This window comes from Homarus americanus, unplaced genomic scaffold, assembly GCF_018991925.1.
Source record: "Homarus americanus isolate GMGI-L3 unplaced genomic scaffold, GMGI_Hamer_2.0 scaffold46973, whole genome shotgun sequence".
NCBI classification, from domain to species: domain Eukaryota; kingdom Metazoa; phylum Arthropoda; class Malacostraca; order Decapoda; family Nephropidae; genus Homarus; species Homarus americanus.
In genome coordinates this window covers 124437-145426 of record NW_024735516.1, presented here as the reverse complement: position 1 = coordinate 145426, position 20990 = coordinate 124437, and the positions used below count along the sequence as shown (strand labels likewise).

The following is a 20990-nucleotide window of genomic DNA, read 5'->3' as shown; positions in this document are numbered from 1 at the left end:
GGTAAAGTTTGGGAGGCATGTTAACCTGCCTGGGTGAAGTCTTGTAGAAGTGAGGCTGATCGTCCGCCTCCAACATCAACCTAGAGAAGTCGACTTGTGAAAGAGACCTAGGGGTATTTGTAAGCCCGGACCTACGGCCTAGAAAACAGTGCGTTAATGTTCGAAATAAGGCAAACAGAGTATTGGGTTTTATATCTAGAAGTGTAAGTAACAAGAGTGCAGAGGTCTTATTGCACCTATATCTTGCGCTAGTCAGGCCGCACCTCGATTATGCGGTTCAGTTCTGGTGCCCTTATTATAGAATGGATATAAATTCACTAGAGTCGGTGCAGCGAAGAATGACAAAAATGATTCCGGGACTTAGAAACCTTCCATATCAGGATAGGTTAAAGAAACTTAACTTGCATTCCCTAGAAAGACGAAGAGTGCGGGGAGATATGATAGAAGTATTTAAGTGGGTGAAAGGAATCAATAAAGGGGATATAGGATAAAGTTCTTATAATATCCGAGCAGGATAGGACTCGGAGCAACGGATTTAAGTTGGATAAGTTTAGGTTTAGGAGGGAGATAGGAAAGAACTGGTTCACAAATAGGGTGGTGGACGAGTGGAACAAGCTTAGCAACTTTGTAGTAAGTGCGGGAACGCTGGAAAGTTTCAAAAGGAGGCTGGATAGATTCATGGATGATAGAGAGTGGTAGTAACTCTCGACAGGAGCTGCCATGCACAGGCCAACCGACCTATTGGAGGCTCCTTATTTTCTTATGTTCTTATGTTCCAACAATGCCCACGCGAGCCACCCTGTGTGTTCAAATTTTAAAAGTTTTGAAATATGTGATTTTTTTGGATCAATGGAAGCTTCATACCAACTATTTTCACCTGAAGGTTAACCACCCTAACGCAAACCGAATATAATTTAACTTAACATAATATAAATTAATCTAACCTAACCTAACCTTACCTTACCTTACCTTACCTTCACATAGCCACACAGGTAGCGTTGGGGTTGTGGTCTTCTGGGTCTGAAGGCTTCATATTCAGGTTATCCGATTTTTCCTTGTACAGTACCTGAAAATGACGACCCATGTGACCACCTGTGTGACGACCTATGAAACAACCCCTGACGACTCATGATGTCCCATATGATAACCCACGACGACCCATCACTCCAGCTCTCCCAAGTTACGGAAATAATAAATAGTTGGAAAATTGGAGTCGAAATTACTGCTAGACGCTTCTTTAACCCGTTACCATCCGGCGCCCCGAGGGAAGAAAATGATCTTATATAACCTGTAAAAGTGAAGGGTGTACTGAAGTGTAGAGGGTGTACTGAGGTGTAGAGGGTGTACTGAGGTGTAGAGGGTGTACTGAGGTGTAGACGTTGTACTGAGGTGTAGAGGGTGTACTGAGTTGTAGAGGTTGTACTGAGGTGTAGAGGGTGTACTGAGTTGTAGAGGGTGTACTGAGTTGTAGAGGTTGTACTGAGGTGTAGAGGGTGTACTGAGGTGTGAGGTCGACCTTGAGGGCTAATAAGCACTACACCGAAGGTTCACCTGAAGGCCATAGTGGTTGATTCATCCTTCTAATTTATATGAGGTAAACTAAAGTCATCTCAGGTCACATTTCATAGTCATTAATCTGTTGTTAGTGGAGCGAGGGTCGAGGTGACGTCAAGAGTGGTAAGGAGTACACACACACACACACACACATACACGAGACATCTCAAAGCATTACCCATCTCTGTCTTGTCTGGATAATAAATTGTCTTCATTTCCACTCTTCATATAATACATTCTGTCTTTTCACACTCCCGTTCAGCCAATCAGCTAATAGTTGTCTGGATGTAAACAAGGTGTCCAAACACGAGTGTCTGACCATCACTGGACGCTGTGTAGGTCCAACTTGCTCTCGGCAGCCTCAATATATTGGAGCATCTTTGGTAATGTCATCAGAAGTTACATAATTACTATCTCTTTTTCGTTCACCATTACTCTCCTTGTGTTCAGCATTAATGGTCAGCTTTAAGCCCTATGATTCGTCAGTCCGTGGGTTCTCCTCCCTCATATACGACTTACAATGCGATTCCTTAAACCGGTTTCGTAAATCTTGCCAGAGCTGCCTGCGTCTGTGGAGTCTGCAAGTTATTGGCCATATTCCGGTTCCTCTTCTTGAATAACGCAGTAATATTTTCAGTTTTCTATTCCTTAGGCAGTCTGTCAATTCCGAGAGACGTGTGGAAGATAACAGATGACTGGGTGTTTATATCACTGTGCAGCTCTTCCTATGACCTCTAATGTAATGCACAGGAGTTATTTGGTCCATCAAGGAAGTGTTAGTATTTTTAACCTGACTCAGACTTAACTATACACAGCCTCATGGTCCGCCTCAGCCACACTTGGTTCTCCCTGGGTCACTAAAGCTGCTGTGCCAATGTTGGTCTTCACTTTATCCTTCACAAACTTCCAGGTTTTTGGAGGGTTTGAACTTTACGTCTTAAGCCACGGCTTTTTCTCCATCTTTCTGAATAATCTTTATCAACTTCCAAACTTTATTTCTTTGCCTTGTGAATTCTTTATACGTCCCTGGGTACCTCCACCTCACTATATCTCCGCCAGCATCTGTGTAGCCAACGTATATATAGAAATATCTTACCGTGCCCCATCATCTCCCGTGTGTACACTCATCAGTCTACGCCAAGCTCAGCCCCTGACTGAGTCTTAACCGCATTTATCAAAGTGTTGATGGTAGTGAGCAAGTCACGACCCTCCTCTCACGGAAGCCAGACGCCTTATCAACTCTAATGACACATAACCTTCCAGACTATGTAGGTCACGTGAGGATTAGCCCCAGATTATATCACCTTTTAATGCTAACCTAACCTAACCTAACCTAACCTTCCCCCTCTGGTAGCATTGAGGTGTTTGATCATCAGGTGAAATAAATCCTCAAGTGATCTGAATACTGTCCCTTCCATATACACTTGGTGAATTTAAAGTAAGTGAACAGGAACACAATAGAGTAATGGCTGGGTTTCCTCCCCTCAGCATCTCTTCTCCACCCGTAGTTCTGGACCTGGCTAACAGCTGCTCACCTTCCCCTCTATATCAACACGCTGTCCTCACACACCCGTTACCTCTTCACGTAAATTCTCTAAAAATCACTGTAATCTGTGGATACTAAACTCCCTTCCTTATGTATTTGTAACATTCAATCTGTCTTTAATATAATTCTGAGAGTTTAATTTGTGTTTATAAGTGACGGCTGCTGCTGGTGTTTTTATTACACATTTTGTCAATGTCATAATTGGTTATTCCCGTTGAGTTCCTCCCTGGCCGGGTCTTCTTCCCCTCCTCTTCTTCCTCCTCTTTCTCCTCCTCCTCTTCATCGGCTTCTGCTTGGCATTGTTCTCCTCTGTGGGTTTCCTATCCGTTTTATTCCACCACAAAAATTTAAATAAGCACCTGCCATTTGTGCATTCTCCACCGTTAGCTTAATTCTTTTTTAATGTTTTTCTTTCAGTATTTTGGCCACTAACCCGCAGTCTACTTTATGCCCTCAGTCTTGGGTCACCATGGTTGACTTACTGTTTCTCTCACCAGAGATATTGATGTGGTAACTCTCTAGATCCACCTGACATCTGCGTGTTAGACTGGGCTTCAGGTCCTTATATTTCCTGTTTACAATCGTAGTTGTGTGAGCCCCCCCCCCCCTCCTCCCGCTGCAGGTCCACCTTAGCATCATGGTTCACATCAGCTTGGTTACTCCCTCTACCTTTGCGGACATTGACTTGTCCGTCACAGAGTTCCTGACCGTCAACTTGTCCGCTTATGAACGGGTCGTCAGCCTCCCTTCCCGCAGACGGAAATTATTCCTGTCAAGTAACTGACATGACTGGACTCGTGTGTTTACCGCTGTCTCGCTCTCACTCTTTCACCACACTGCTTATGGTGTGTTGTGGCGGACGAGTAGCACTGTACAGCCGGCGGACAAAGACGTTCTCAGTATCGGGATCTTTCATAAGACACTTGATAAACTTTGACGGTGACGCAGTTATTACAAAGTCTGACCCAAGAACAGTGAGGTATCGTTACAGTTCTCACTAATTCTAAAACTTAAAATGAATTGGTTTTGATATCATATTTCTTTGTCATTAAATTCATTAATTGTTTGAGGTTAACAGGTATGATATCATGTTAATTATCGCAAATATTACCAATTATATAAAGTAAATGGTGTGATATTGTACGTAATAAATGTGTCTAAAGTGTATGAGGTAAACAGGTAAAATATCCTACTAATTATCACTACTTGGCACAGGTAAAAACACAGTGGCGTCTTTCCCATTGGTTGGAGTAACACTTAACAAGGGACCTCGTTAATGACCCAGACAAGACCACCTGACACGACCTGAAGTTTCCCCCACAAAGCCAATGCTCCGCTGCGTGAATTTCCTGCTAAATCTTTGTTGCTGTTCGAGGTCGTGTTTGTGATTGTTTACTCACTTGTTCGAATAGAAGGTTTGTTTCGTGCGTTAACATTATGTTCGAACACAAAGGTTATGTTCGAACACAAAGGTAATGTCCGAACACAAAGTTTATGTTCGAACACAATTGCTATGTCCGAATACAAAGGTTATGTCTGAACACAAAACTTATTTCCGAACACTGGGGTTATATCTGTACACAAGGGTTATGTCCGAACACAAAGTTTTGTCTGAACACAAAGGTTATGTCCGAACACAAAAGTTATGTCCGAACACCCAACACTACAACATATTAACGCAAATTATTGTAGGGTGATCGAAAAGTCCCTCTGCACCTGGAATCACCAAACAATATTTATTGGGTAAATTTCCAATAGAATGAGCTAAATAACTACATTGTTAAATAACTCAGGTGCACAGAGACTTTTCGATCACCTGTATCTGGTCATGGTAGCTGTGGCCTCGTGTCATGAACGAATTAGTTGTAAACTAATTAATGTTCCACTCAGGGTTAAAGTTCTCTTTATGGCTACTAACATTATAATGAGCGTAACTAAAGCAGCTGTCACCAGGAGGGACTGACTAGCACCAGTATACCAGGAAGACAAGTGTTATACCTGTAATGGCCGTAATTATCAAGATTAATTACTTTACATTTGACTTAATGAGTTAAATTCGAACTCGTTTTTCCCTTTTGTTTAAAGTATCGATAATATGTACAGGCAAGGCGAAGACTCCTCCTACTGTAGATATTCAAAGTTCATGATAACTTAACAATGTAGAAACGTAGGTTAGGTTAGGTTAGGTCAGGTCAGGATAGGTTAGGTTAGGTGAGGTTAGGTCAGGTCAGGTCAGGTCGGGTTGGGTTATGTTGGGTTGGGTTGGGTTGGGTTGGGTTGGGTTGGGTTGGGTTGGGTTAGGTTAGGTTAGGTTATCGTCTGGTAATACTTAAGACTGTAGACCACATCCTCAGCCCGAAGAGTGACTAAAACGACGATGAGTTATCCTCTACTCTACTCAGCTGCGGGGGTCGTGTGGGCGCTCTTAAAATATTTGCTAAGATGTGCCGGCGTCCTGCAGGTGGTGTGACCTGGTGGTGTGACCTGATGGTGTGACCCTGTGGCGTATCCTGGTAGTGTGACCTGGTGGTGTGATCTGGTGGCGTGACCTGTTGGCGTGATCCTATGGCGTGCCCTGTAATATGGTAGTAGACTCTCCCTCCTGTGTGTGTCTCATCTGATCGGAATAATAGTTCCCACTTCTGTACTGTACTATAACATCCTGAGGTGAGACACATGATTATAGAGACGACCCGTGATGAGATGGCGGGTAGACGTGTTATCAATACATAGTCAGCTAAGACTTATGGCTTAGCGTTTCACCCACTTATAGGATTCTCCATGAAAGATGAATGTGACGAAGGACTCAGCCGGAAGTTATCCCGGAAATTTAACCCCCGTGTCACGTGCTGAGATTGTACCTAACCTAACCTAACCAAACCTAACCTAACCTAACCTAACATAACATAACTTCATCTACTGTGACATGACCCAACTTAATCTTTCAATGATGTTTTGATTGAACTGCGCATGTCCACAATATTTTCAGCCCGTTACAATCTCGGTACATCCAACCCGGTCATTGCAGACCTTTTTGTTATTATTAGTACTTGTTGTGTCGATTATTAACTTGTTTTAGACTACGAGTTGAAATACCTCTGCTGCTAAAGCACAGAATGGCATATAAACAACAACAGTTGATCCGAAAGGACAAACTTTTTACACCAAGCTCTTTGTGAATATATGAATGATCCAAACACTCTCCTCGAAGGTATTGTAGCCCGGGATAAGACTTGGGTCCACCACTCTGATCATGAATCAAAGACGTGAAGTAAACAGCGGAAACACTCCAAGTTCTCCGACCTCCAACAAGTTCTGGGCGATTGCCTTCAATGGGTACGAGTCGCTGGTGGGTGAGTGGAGGGACGGAGCGTATTATTATGGTACAATATCTGCAGCAACACGTCACCTAGGAAACGATATATAAGAAAGTCACAATATAAAGCTCACAATAGGTGGCAGACATCACCCTGAACAAATCTCTTGAACTTTACAACACAAGATGTAAAAGTCGTCTCATAGTTATCAAGTTGTTCAGCTTCACCTTAACTTGTTTGATCTGTGCCCTTAATATATTTACCTCTTAACTTAGCTTCAAGGTGAACCTCGAGATGAAAGCCCGACTGATGATGGTATGACAGCAGCCACAAATGGTGCACAGTAGTACCATGATGGTAATACAGCTGCCACACATAATACACAGTAGTACCATGATGGTATGACAGGTACCACACAGTAGTACCATGATGGTATGACAGGTACCACACAGTAGTACCATGATGGTATGACAGGTACCACACAGTAGTACCATGATGGTATGACAGGTGCCACACAGTAGTACCATGATGGTATGACAGGTACCACACAGTAGTACCATGATGGTATGACAGGTGCCACACAGTAGTACCATGATAGTAATACAGCTGCCACACAGTAGTACCATGATGGTAATACAGCTGCCACACATAATACACAGTAGTACCATGATGGTATGACAGCTGCCACACATGATGCACAGTAGTACCATGATGCGAGCTGCACACTGCACAGTATGCCGATGTGATATGACAGCCACACAGTAGTACCATGATGGCAATGACAGCTGCCACACAGTAGTACCACATGACACAGTAGTACCATGATGATATGACAGCTGCCACACAGTAGTGCCATGATGGTACAGCTGCCACACAGTAGTACCATGATGGTGCTGCAGCTGCCACACAGTAGATACCAGCTGCCACACAGTGATGGTAATACAGCTGCCACACAGTAGTACCATGATGGTAATACAGCTGCCACACAGTAGTACCATGATGGTAATACAGCTGTCACACAGTAGTACCATGATGGTAATTCAGCTGCCACACAGTAGTACCATGATGGTAATACAGCTGTCACACAGTAGTACCATGATGGTAATACAGCTGCCACACAGTAGTACCATGATGGTAATACAGCTGTCACACAGTAGTACCATGATGGTAATACAGCTGCCACACAGTAGTACCATGATGGTAATACAGCTGTCACACAGTAGTACCATGATGGTAATACAGCTGCCACACAGTAGTACCATGATGGTAATACAGCTGCCACACAGTAGTACCATGATGGTAATACAGCTGTCACACAGTAGTACCATGATGGTAATTCAGCTGCCACACAGTAGTACCATGATGATATGACAGCTGCCACACAGTAGTACCATGATGGTACGACAGCTGCCACACAGTAGTACCATGATGGTAAGCACAGCAGTACCATGATGGTAATACAGCTGTCACACAGTAGTACCATGATGGTAATACAGCTGCCACACAGTAGTACCATGATGGTAATACAGCTGCCACACAGTAGTACCATGATGGTAATACAGCTGTCACACAGTAGTACCATGATGGTAATAGCACACAGTAGTACCATGATGGTAATACAGCTGTCACACAGTAGTACCATGATGGTAATACAGCTGCCACACAGTAGTACCATGATGGTAATACAGCTGCCACACAGTAGTACCATGATGGTAATACAGCTGTCACACAGTAGTACCATGATGGTAATACAGCTGCCACACAGTAGTACCATGATGGTAATACAGCTGCCACACAGTAGTACCATGATGGTAATACAGCTGCCACACAGTAGTACCATGATGGTAATACAGCTGTCACACAGTAGTACCATGATGGTAATACAGCTACACAGTAGTACCATGATGGTAATACAGCTGCACACAGTAGTACCATGATGGTAATACAGCTGCCACACAGTAGTACCATGATGGTAATACAGCTGTCACACAGTAGTACCATGATGGTAATACAGCTGCCACACAGTAGTACCATGATGGGGTGGTAATGGTGGAGATGAAACGCAACATGGAGTGATGTAATGGAGAAGTGTGCTGGAAAACTTGAAGCATTTATTTCTTCGACTTCTCCGCTTTGGTGTTGCCAAAAACTAATGCTACACCTTTCGTGTGTTGTAAATAACCAGTATAGGACAGTTGCTGAGAACTTAACGATAAATGATGACCATGTGTATACATTCGCTAACTCCCGTACAGTACGTGTTGTGTATCACCGGACGTGGAGTGACTGGGATCACTTCGGGCGTGAGACACAGTAGTGGCCTAAGTCTTTGGCCAAGAAATGTGTACCAAAGCGGATTTTTCGGACTGTGAATTTTCTTTTTGTTACACTTTTGACTGAAACAGATCAGAGGAAAACATACCCACCAAAAAACAACAACAACAGCACATGCAGTGGGCCATTTAAATTCTACATTAAATTAAAGTTGAGGGAGTTTCTTGGTCTCCTACAATAAGTTCTGTAAACTTCACAGAACAACCATCGTTAAAAGTATTTATTTTTATGGTTATGGTCTATGTCGAGTTGACAGTTGTTGGAACACAGAGCAGGACCAGCCAGCATAATATCCCTTCTGATTAAGTGTTCCTGAATAGTAGTACTTCTTTGCTTTATAGAAACATAAACGATACTTTTTTACTCGCATACTATGAGTCCCTCTTGCAGCTTGATGACGTCACGGCCGTCACTCGCTTATGAATGACTCAGATATTGTGGAAATTATTTTAGGATAATTTATTTCCAGCGAGAATCTGTGACTTGTAAATATTTCTACTGACAGCTTAACAATAGCAACTCTTCGTATGCGCTAATAGTTGGTGTCTGTAATAGTGTTATGGAATGCGCTGGTTGTCAGGAATAAGTTATGGCTTTCTCTATACGAATTATATAATCCATGAATTACTTGTATAAATAATGGTGATGGATTATTGCTACTATTAATTTTTGGTCTTTTGAACGTACAGTATATAGGATCAGATTCTCTTCCCTGGACTGAAACAAACTATCGCCTATAATATAGTTTCAACTCTGGTAAATTAATTTGTAATAGATAAATTAAGATTGTATTGTATTGTATTGGCTATTTTATAAGATATTACTTTGTCTGTCAATGTAGAATATAAACTTAATAATTTTAATGATAATGGCATGTGATGTCATTACTAGGCTGAGTGCAGGACAAGTTAGACCACCGTGCTGGGCTGACGATGAACACACACACACACACACACACACACACACACTTATATTTTACATTTACACAACCATTATTATTAGCATAGTTACAGCTCTCAACACTTTCAGAGCTTCACCAGAACTAAACAACAGATACCTAACTCTCCCATGCTAACTATCTGACAGGTGCTGGCGGAGGAAAGGTTGATTAATTTAACACAGGATCGGGTTATATAGGTGGAATTGTCTAGTATTTAACATTAATTTATTATATATCACAATTTTACGCAGGTTCTATATAAACGACTATTGATTCATTGGATATAAATAGAGGTAAATATTTAGTATTACTAGGTGACATGTTCACCAGGTTAGTCTCAACCTTTGACATTATATTAGACATAATCTCTCTCTCTCCTTACACATATAGAGGGAGTGAAAGACGCTTACATGCATCCGTGTGTGTGTGTGTGTGTGTGTGTGTGTGTGTGTGTGTGTGTGTGTGTGTGTGTGTGTGTGTGTGTGTGTGTGTGTGTGTGTGTGTGTGTGTGTGTGTGTGTGTGTGTGTGTGTGTGTGTGTGTGTGTGTGTGTGTGTGTGTCACGCTAATTAGGGATAATCACCCGATTAAACCTTAAAACACAACTGACCTTTTTGCCAATTAGGGACATTTTTTATTGCTATAATTTAATGGAAATTAGTTCATACCTGGTAATATAAGGTGATCAAAAAGTCCTTGTGCATCTTCAATAATTAACAGTATTATAATTGTTACATATAAATTTATTGTTATATACCTTCTTATAGTAAATATTGGTAATGATCACAGTAAATTTGGAATGTAGATAATATTTGTTGTATAGTTTACTGTAAGTAGAACAAAGTACAGTATATAACAATATAGGTATAATAAAGGAACAATTATGGTATTTTGTCAGGTATTGCAGGTGCACAGGGACTTTTCGATCACCGTGTATCATGAAATATTTCCCATTGTATCTGTTATGACTTGAGAACAACTCTATCGGCGTCCCCTGCAGGTGTCGTGGAGGCTTCGTGGAGATCTCTGACGGCTGGAGTGTGGCTGACAGTGGCGCTGACAGTGGCGTTGACAGGTCCCTCAACTCCCTCAGGATCTGTGGTGAGGATGAAAGGCTCCATCCTCCAGTCGTCCTCTATAGCGACTCCGGCATTGCCACTATCTCCTTCCAGTAAGTGTCGCTACCATAATTGTGTTGCTACCATGACTGTGTTGCTTCCATGACTGTGTTGCTACCATGACTGTGTTGCTACCATGACTGTTGCTCTCATGGCTGTGTTGCTACCATGACTGTTGCTACCATGACTGTGTTGCTACCATGACTGTTGCTCTCATGGCTGTGTTGCTACCATGACTGTTGCTCTCATGGCTGTGTTGCTACCATGACTGTTGCTACCATGACTGTGTTGCTACCATGACTGTTGCTCTCATGGCTGTGTTGCTACCATAATTGTGATTCTTCATCCACCATGACTGTTCCGTCCTCCACCATAATTGTGATGAATTACATGAAACACTTATATAATGTGATATGCTACAGGAAACACTTAAATTAATAAAGTAACTTCCTTCAGAGAATACTTATGCTAAACATCCCAATGACTTCACACACACACACACACACACACACACACACACACACTACTACAACTACTTTGCTATCACTCGGAATCGAGTATGACGTTCATCCAGCTATGGTACAATGATATGAGTTATTAAGGATGTCATCTTCTTTGGTGAGTTTCAAGGTGATTAAAGAGGCCGATACGGGATCGGCAGAGTTTTTCACAGATGTTGGCGCATGTCTGCCTCGTTTTGCAAACGAGCTATCTCGAAAGTATTGACACCTCGTGTGGTGCTCCTCCAAGCGTTACGAAGTGGAGTAATCGACTCCCAGGTGAGAGGGTTGAGTTGGCACTTTATCAGGTTTGTCTTAAGACTATCTTTATACCTTTTCAGTTGCCCGCCAGCGTTCCGTTTACAATTCGTTAGGTGACTGTAATGTAGCTGCTTTGGCAGTCTACAGTCGTCCATGCAAGTAACATGGCCAGTACAGCATAGTTGTTCATGGATAATGGTAGCCTCACTGCTCCTATAGTTGGTGTTAGCAAGGATGCTGGAATTTGTTCTCTTGTCTTCCCAGAAAACTCGGAGGATGGAACGTAGACTACGTTGGTGAAAGTCTTCAAGTGGCTTGAGGTGCCTCCTCTATGTGACCCATGTCTCGCTGCCATATAGCAGGGTGGGGAGGGTCACTGCTCGATATACGTGTAACTATGTAGATAATTTAAGCTCCCTACAGCTGAAGATATGGTTTCGGAGTCTGCCAAAGGCTTGAGATGCACATCTGATTCGATGCTGAAACTCTTCATCGATGTCCGTGGTGGCGGACAGGTGGGAGCCGAGATACCGAAAGTGGGTAACATTAGAGAGGGTAGTACCGTTAAGCTGGATGGATGGTGAAGGTGTGTCTGAACCAGGGGCAGCATGAAAGAGAATGTGAGTCTTACGTACATTCACCTCAAGGCCGAAATGTGCCTACACATCTGCGTAGGTGCTCAAGATCTCCTGTAGGTCGCGTTTAGTGTAAGCAACGAGAGTGAGGTCGTCTGCATACTGAAGTTCAGTAATGGAAGCTACCGAGTCTTACGTTGAAAATACCCCCCTTTCACCCGGTACTCGATATCCACCCCGCCGCCTAAATTGGCACTGGCACGAGTAAGGAAGGCAGCCAAGAAAATGGAAAAGAAAGTTAGTGCCATTACACACCCTTCTTTAACCCCCGTTTGGATGGGGAAGAACTAAGACTGGGTGCTAATGTGCAGGACAATGCCGTTCATGCCATTGTGGAGTTGCCTCACAATGGCCATGAATTTTTGGGGGGCAGCCAAAAGGCTTAGGGTCCACGAGAGGGCTTCTCTGCTGACCGAGTTGAAGGCCTTGGTTAGGTCGATGAAAGCCATGTACAGATCATGACGCTGTTCTCTGCACTTTTCCTGTATCTCGCGGGCAGCAAAGATCATGTCAGTGGTGCCACGTGATGGTCTAAGGCCACATTGAGATTCTGGGAGGAAGTTTTCCGCCCTAGGAAGAAGTCTGTTTAGGAGGACTCGTGCAAAAATCATGCAAGCTACGGACAACAGCAAAATCTTGCGGCAGTTGCCACAGTCTGACCGGTCTCCCTTGTTCTTATAATTATTGACGATGGAGGCGTCTTTAAGAGCTTGGGGATTTCCTCCTTTTCCCATTTATTCTCCAGTAGTGAATGGAGACGGCTGGTAAGCAGAGGTCCTCCTGCTTTATACACCTCGACTGGGATTCCATCAGGCTCTGAGGCTTTGTTATTTTTCATCTGTTTGATGGCAGTAGCTACCTTATCCACGGATGGCGGATAGCTGAGGTGGGTCAGCTCTGTATGCTGAGGGACCTGCTGGGTAGTCAGGACATCAACATCAGTATTTCGGTTGAGCAGTGAATGGTAGTGCTCTTTCCAACACTGAAGGAAGCCTTCATGATCTTTAATTATCGAGTTACCATCGGAGGAGCGTAAGGGAGCTGCGCCACGAGTGATTGGCCCATAAAATGTTTTGATGGAATTTAAAAATTTTTGCATCTAGTGCTCATCTGCAAGCTTTTGTATATCACATGCTTTATTTTTAAACCTGTCATTCTTTATATTGCGAAGTTTCCACTTTGCTACAGCTTTCTTATTGCGGAAGGTATCAGTTTTGGTCCGAGACTGAGGGTTGCTTTGCCAGTTAGTTAAAGCAAAACGTTTATCATTGATAAGTACATTGATTGCCGGGTCATTTTCATCAAACCAGTCCTGGTGTATTCTTTCGATCTGGCCGAGGTTCTCTCAACAGGTTTTTGTCACGATAGTCGTGAGAATATCCCATTCTGCACTGGGATTTGGGTTGTTCGTTGTTGGGTTATCAGCTCTATGAAAGCATGTGCTACCGCTGGATCCTCCAAACACTTATTGTTAAAACCTTTTCTAGAGGTTTGCTGCTTTAGCGGTTTTGGGGCGACATGAAATGATAGCTTGGCTCTGACGAGCTGATAATTAATCAATGTCGCAGTGGTCTGAGCCACGCATGGCACGGGTGATGAAGACGATCTCTTTCTCTGACAGTGATGTTGTTAATGAGATGCCAGTGTTTGGATCATGGGTGTTGCCACGAACCCTTGAACTTGTCGGCCTGCCTAAACAAGGTATTGGTGATAGTGAGGTTGTGTGCAGCACACTTGCTGAGGAGGAGTAGGCCATTGGGATTACACTTGCCTAGCCCATTTCTCCCTATGGTTCCCTGCCAAATGTTAGCATCTCTGCCAACTCTGGCATTTAAGTCACCAAGGAGCACAACCTTATCTTCTCTGGGATTAGAGGTTAGCACTCTGTCGAGGTCGGCGTGAAAGGCCTCCTTGATGTCATCCTCTGCATTCAGTGTTGGGGCGTATGCGCTGATGAAAAAGGCATGACGTGAGTGATTCAGTGAGACTCGGAGCGTCTCGTTGATCTCGATAGGCATTTCAATTAGACTGTGTAGGATGCGTTGGCGAATGGCAAAGCCAACTCCATAAATGCGGTTCCTCTCCACAGCAGGCTTTCCCTCCCAGAAGAAGGTATAGCCAGACCCTCGTTCTGTGAGCTGACCCTCGTCTGGAAGACGAGACTCACTAATGGCTGCTATATCGATCTTATACCTAGCCAGCTCTGTTGCCACAAAGGCAGTTCTTTTTTTCAGGATGCTCAATTGTGCCAATATCCAAAAGGGTCCTGACATTCCACGCAGCGACCATAAGAGACTGTATAGTATGTTTTTGTTTGGATCTGTGATTATGATTGTGTTTTCGACCGCATAAGGATGACCTTACTGGATGCGGTTGACCAGTAAGGTTTTCTTTTTTTAGGCAGGCTATGTTAGGACACCTTTTCTAGCCCCCTCCCCATGTAGGGTGAGCAGAGTTGCTCCTCGAAAGGGCTGCTCAGTTGCACAGACAGGACCGGGTTACACTGCTGCCTAGATCCCAGTGCATAAACAACCATCTTATCTGTGCCGCCCATGTGCAGAGTTGTGACGAGAGACTGCGGCAGTCATTTCTGCCTATCCCCGTCGCCACTCGTCCGTCGCCATAGGACTTTTGGGGGTTTAGGGGTTTTGATGATGATGAGAAATATGATGAGCTGGATGATGGCTGTGCATGAGGCAATTTATGTGGTGAGGTAGGACGCAGGCTGCAACCACAGATCTTGGCTCTCCATTTCCTGATCCAGTGGTGCAAGTGTTGCAATGACTGGGGAGAGGGAGAGTTGCAATGCACTGCCGATAGCCCAGTTTGTTGGGTTTCGCCTTAGTAGCCTGTCCATCATTCATTGCCTTCATCCGCCGGTGTAGTTGTTGGGTTCACATGGTGGTCACCTCTTCCGCCTATACCGCCGTTGGGGTCTTGTTGGAGCTCTGTAAGTACGTCTGCCTGATGTGGGGCTCCACTGCAGATTTTCGTTTGTGGGTTACTCCTGTAGCCGTATACCTTCCAAGGTTAATCCGCAAGGCAGCGGGGTAATGGTTAGTAGGCGCCAGGACGTGTCCACATTCAAGTGGGTCTTTACGCCGTCCCTCTGGGGCCCATTGCTACTCCGAGATCCCCTGCTGGTCTAGCCTGGGCCCACGAGGCACCCAGTTACCGTGTGGTACCACGGAGGAAGCACACACACACACACAAACACACAAACACTCGCACACACACACACACACACACACATATACACACACACACACACACACACTTACATACACACTCACACACTTACATACACACTCACACACACTCACACATACACACTCGCTTTAAGCCACAACTGAGAGTGTCATCTTCAGGCGACACTTACTTGTACTTCTAAAAAATAATTGTAATTGAAGAAGTTTGTTTGGAAAAGTTTTACTCACAGGAGGGGAGGGGGGGGCGGCGAGAGGGGGGTCAGGTACCTCTCTCTCACGGTATACTAACACACTGTAATTATTCTACCTGTTTGAATTATATCAGGGGTATAGTATAAGACTGTTGTTATATCCTATACTTTCTCACCTATATATAGTAAGTCAGGGTTTATTTCGTAGTGATATAATGAAAATATATCAACATTTTCTATTGCTTTTATGAGTTTTGTTTTGTATAATGAATATGTTGTTGATGGTGTATGTTATTTATAGATTTTGTGCGAGTTTTTGGGTGTTTTGTACATTGAGTATGTGACAAGTATAACGTGTTCTATACTACAGAAAGGATATAGACTTTTAAGGGTGTGTAAGGGTTAGATTAGGTTGGCAAATCACTTTTATGGGTATACTCGGATGATTACCAAAATACTCTTACATATAGAAAGGGAATATTATCATTATCTAAACCTTTACTCTGCAAAAGGGCAACATATCGCACCACATAGTGAACCTTACCAACATATCGCACCACATAGTGAACCTTGCCAACATATTATACCATCTATAGTGAACCTTACCAACATATTGTACCATCTATAGTGAACCTTGCCACCATATCGCATATGAACCTTACCAACATATTGTACCATCTATAGTGAACCTTACCAACATATTGCACCATCTATAGTGAACCTTACCAACATATTGTACCATCTATAGTGAACCTTACCAACATATCGCACCACATAGTGAACCTTACCAACAGTGTACAATCTATAGTGAACCTTACCAACATATTGCACCATTTATAGTGAACCTTGCCAACATATTACACCATCTATATATATAGTGAGTTTTATCAGGTTTAACAATATATGCAAACGCTATATATGAAACATATCTATAACAACAAACTCCTGGGTGATATAACAAACCGTATAAGAGCAACTCAACTTCCTATATACGCCTTGACTATATTTAGTATATACTTTATGGAATAAGAAAATATATATAATTTTTCCCATAATATTAACACTAACCTAACCTATCCTAACCAAACCTAACCTAACCTAACCTAACCCTACCCTAACCTAACCTAACCTAACCTAACCTAACCAAACCAAACCAAACCAAACCAAACCAAACCAAACCAAACCAAACCAAACCAAACCAAACCAAACCAATCCCCTAACCTAACCAACCCAACCTAACCCAACCTAACCTAACCCAACCCCCAACCAAACCAAACCAAACCAAACCAAACCAAACCAAACCAAACCCCAAACCCCAGAAACCAAACCCCAACCAAACCAAAACCTAACCTAACCTAACCTAACCTAACCTAACCTAACCTAACCTAACCTAACCTAACCTAACCTAACCTAACCTAACCTAACCTAACCTAACCTAACCTAACCTAACCTAACCACAGGCTAATCAATTGATACTCTGCACTGAGGTTCTTCGTGTGCCGTAAGTCAATTGTTATGGTAATTGTTGGGATTTTCGTTAAGCTGGGGAGTTATAGTGTCAAATGTGTGGGTAATATTGATTATATGTGTGTGTGTGTGTGTGTGTGTCTCTCTCTCTCTGTGTGTGTGTGTGTATATAGTTTGCACACACACACACATATCATCCTTGACCACCGAAGGGTCAATACGTACCTGGCGCTGCTCTGGCAGCAGCCACGTCAACTGTTATGTTGGCCCATACCAACTCCCTCCCCTGAACCCTCCTCCCCACCGGAATATCAACAAGTTCTCGCCAGAAGTTACTATTTCATTTAGGAAAGGAATGGAACCAGTGTTGAATAGTGGTGAACAGTGCTGAAGTCAGTGAAAAACAACTGGGCAGTAACAGCTGAGTCTTACCCAAGCTAACCATCACACAGTGAGGTCCCAGGTACCCAGTGATAATTGCCCTTGAGACTCCACAACACCAGCTATGTGTTAAACCGTCCACGATAGGGAGCCCTGGGACGACACCTCACTCACTTGAGTGAGTGAGGTCCTGTGACACCAGACTACGTGGTGTCCCCATGATGCTACGACACCACGCAGTGAATGAGTTGCTACAGCATCATGTGAGGTTCCTCATAACACCATCTGTGAGGGAATTACTACACCATGTTATGCCCCTCATAACACCATCTGTGAGGGAATTATTACACCACATCAGGCCCCTCTATCCCCAGAGAAGATAAGGTTGTGCTCCTTGGTGACTTAAATGCCAGAGTTGGCATAGATGCTAACATTTGGCAGGGAACCATAGGGAGAAATGGACGAGGCAAGTGTAATTCCAACGTCCTACTCCTCCTCAGCAAGTGTGCTGCACACAACCTCACTATCACCAATACCTTGTTTAGGCAGGCCGACAAGTTCAAGGGTTCGTGGCAACACCCATGATCCAAACACTGGCATCTCATTGACTGCATCATTTTCAGAGAAAGAGATCGCCGAGATGTCCTCATCACCCGTGCCATGCGGTGGCTCAGACCACTGTGACACTAATCATCGACTTGTCAGAGCCAAGCTCTCACTTCATGATGCCCCAAAACGGTCGAGGGGAGCTAGCCACCAGAAGAGGTCTTAACACTAAGCGTCTGGAGGACCCAGCGATAGCACATGCTTTCAGGGAGCAGCTCGAACATGGGCTGATAAACAACCCAACAGCCAAGAACGCAAATCCCAGTGCCGAATGGAATATTCTCAACACTGTCAGATATTCTCAACTCGGCCAGATCGAAAGAGTACACCAGAACTGGTTTGATGAAAATGACATGGCAATCATTGTACTCATTGATGATAAACGTGCTGCTTTTACTGACTGGCAAACACAAAAAGTTGCAGATCAGCACAAGTTGACCGAACTCTTCAATTCCATTAAAACAGTTTATGGTTCAATAACTCATGGCACAGCCCCCCTTCGCTCATCCGACGGTAACTTCACAATCAAAGACGATGAAGGCCTCCTTCAGCGCTGGAAAGAGCACAACCATTCACTGCTCAACCAAAACACTGATGTGGATGTCCTGACTAGCCAGTAGGTTTTTTAGCATTCAGAGCTGACACATATCAGGTATCCTCCATCCCTGGATGAGGTAGCTACTGCCATCAAACAGATGAAAAATAACAATGCCTCAGGGCCTGATGGAATCCCAGCAGATGTGTATAAAGCAGGAGGACCTCTGCTTACCATCCGTCTCCACTCTCTCCTGGAGAACATATGGGAAAAGGAGGAAATCCCCCAAGCTCTTGAAGATGCCTCCATCGTCAATATTTATAAGAACAAGGGAGATCGGTCAGACTGTGGCAACTACCGGGGGAACTCGCTGCTCTCTGTAGTTGGCAAGATTATCGCCGAGTCCTCCTAAACAGACTTCTCCTTCAGGCAGAAATTTTCCTCCCAGAATCTCAATGTGGCCTTAGACCATCACGTGGCACCACTGACGTGATCTTTGCTGCCCGCCAGATACAGGAAAAGTTCAGAGAACAGCGATGTGACCTGTACATGGCTTTCATCGACCTAACCAAGGCCTTCGACTCGGTCAACAGGGAAGCCCTCTGGTGGACCCTCAGCCGATTCGGCTGCCCACCAATATTCATGGACCTTGTGAGGCAACTCCAAGATGGCATGAACGGAAGTGTCCTGTACAACGGCACCCAGTCTGAGTTCTTCCCCATCCAACCTAGGGTTAAACAAGGGTATGTACTGGCACCAACTCTCTTTTCCAATTTCTTGGCTGCCTTCCTTACTCGTGCCAATTTAGCCGGCGGGGTGGACATCGAGTAACGGGTGAAGGGGGTTCTTTTCAACAAAAGACGACTCCAGGCACGAACAAAGGTGTCGGCAGCTTCCATTACTGAACTTCAGCATGCAGACGACCTCATCCTTGTTGCTCACACTGAACACGACCTACAAGAGATCCTTAACACCTACGCAAATGCGTATGCACACTTCGGCCTTGAGGTGAATGTGCACAATACTCAGATTCTCTTTCAACCTACCCCTGATTAGACACACCTCCACCGTCCATCTGGCTTAACGGTACTACCCTCTCTAATGTTACCCACTTTCGGTATCTCGCCTCCCACCTGTCCACCACCGCGGACATCGATGAAGAGATTCAGCATCGGATCAGATGTGCATCTGAAGCCTTTGGCAGACCCCGAAACCGTGTCTTCAGCTGTAGGGAGCTGAAATTATCTACAACACTGCACGTATATCGAACAGTGGTCCTCCCCACCCTGCTATTAGGCAGTGAGACATGGGTTACATACAGGAGGCACCTCAAGGCACTAGAAAACTTTCACCAACGTAATCTACATTCCATCCTCTGAGTTCGCTAGGAATACAAGAGAACAAATGCCAGTATTTTTGCTGACACCAACTGTAGGAGCATTGCGGCTACCATTATTCTTGAACAATTACGCTGGGCTTGCCATGTTACCTGCATGGACGAAAGTAGACTGCCAAAGCAGCTACTTTGCAGTCACCTAACGAATAGTAAACGTAACGCCGGCGGGCAATTGAAAAGGTATAAGGATAGTCTTAAGACAAACCTGAAAAAAGTGCCAAATCGACCCCATCACCTGGGAGTCGACTACTCCACACCGTAACGGCTGGAGGAGCACCACACGAGACGGTGTCAATACTTGCGAGTTAGTCTGACTGTAAACCGAAGCAGACAAGCGCCAACGCCGGAAAGACGCTGCCACCGCCCCTCCCGCACTAGATGCAGCCCTCCACATGTGCAACGAATGTGAACGACGCTACGGGTCCCGTACCGGCCTCGTTACTCACCTCAAAATTCACCAACGTGGTGACATCCCTAATAACTCATATCATTATATTATAGCTGGATGATCGTCATACTCGATTCCGAGTGACAGCAAAGTTGTAGTAGTAGTGTGTGTCTCTCTCTCTCTCTTTCTGTGTGTGTGTGTGTGTGTGTGTGTGTGTGTGTGTGTGTGTCTCTGTCTGTCTGTCTGTCTGTCTGTCTGTCTGTCTCTCTCTCCCGGAGTTACGGCAGCTTCAGATACTGCATAAATTTACACATATTTAACAAATGTTATTTAGTTAGGGAATAATTTTATTATCTTAGTTAAGTATATCATTGTGTGTAAAGTATTGTTTATGTAGAGTTTAATCTAGTTTATATAGTGTTTATGTAGTATATATAGGGTTTTATGTAGTGTTTATATAGTGTTTAGGTAATGTTTATGTAGTGCATATGTAGTGTTTATGTAGTTTATATAGTTTTTATGTAGTGTTTATTTAGTTTATATAGTGTATTTTAGTTTATATAGTGTATATTTAGTGTTTATATAGTGTTTATGTAATGTTTATGTAGTGTTT

At 43.9% G+C, this 20990-nt stretch overlaps 1 protein-coding gene across 1 annotated transcript in view; it reads left to right on the top strand.

Moving 5' to 3' along the window:
* Window positions 1-6353: 6353 nt before the first annotated feature.
* LOC121871268 overlaps window positions 6354-20990 on the top strand; it is an 81079-nt gene continuing 66442 nt past the window's right edge. Inside the window, exons 1-2 of the mRNA XM_042373489.1 lie at window positions 6354-6436; window positions 10691-10861. Of these exons, the coding sequence (XP_042229423.1) occupies window positions 6354-6436; window positions 10691-10861 (254 nt within the window). The remainder of the gene's footprint in view (window positions 6437-10690; window positions 10862-20990) is intronic.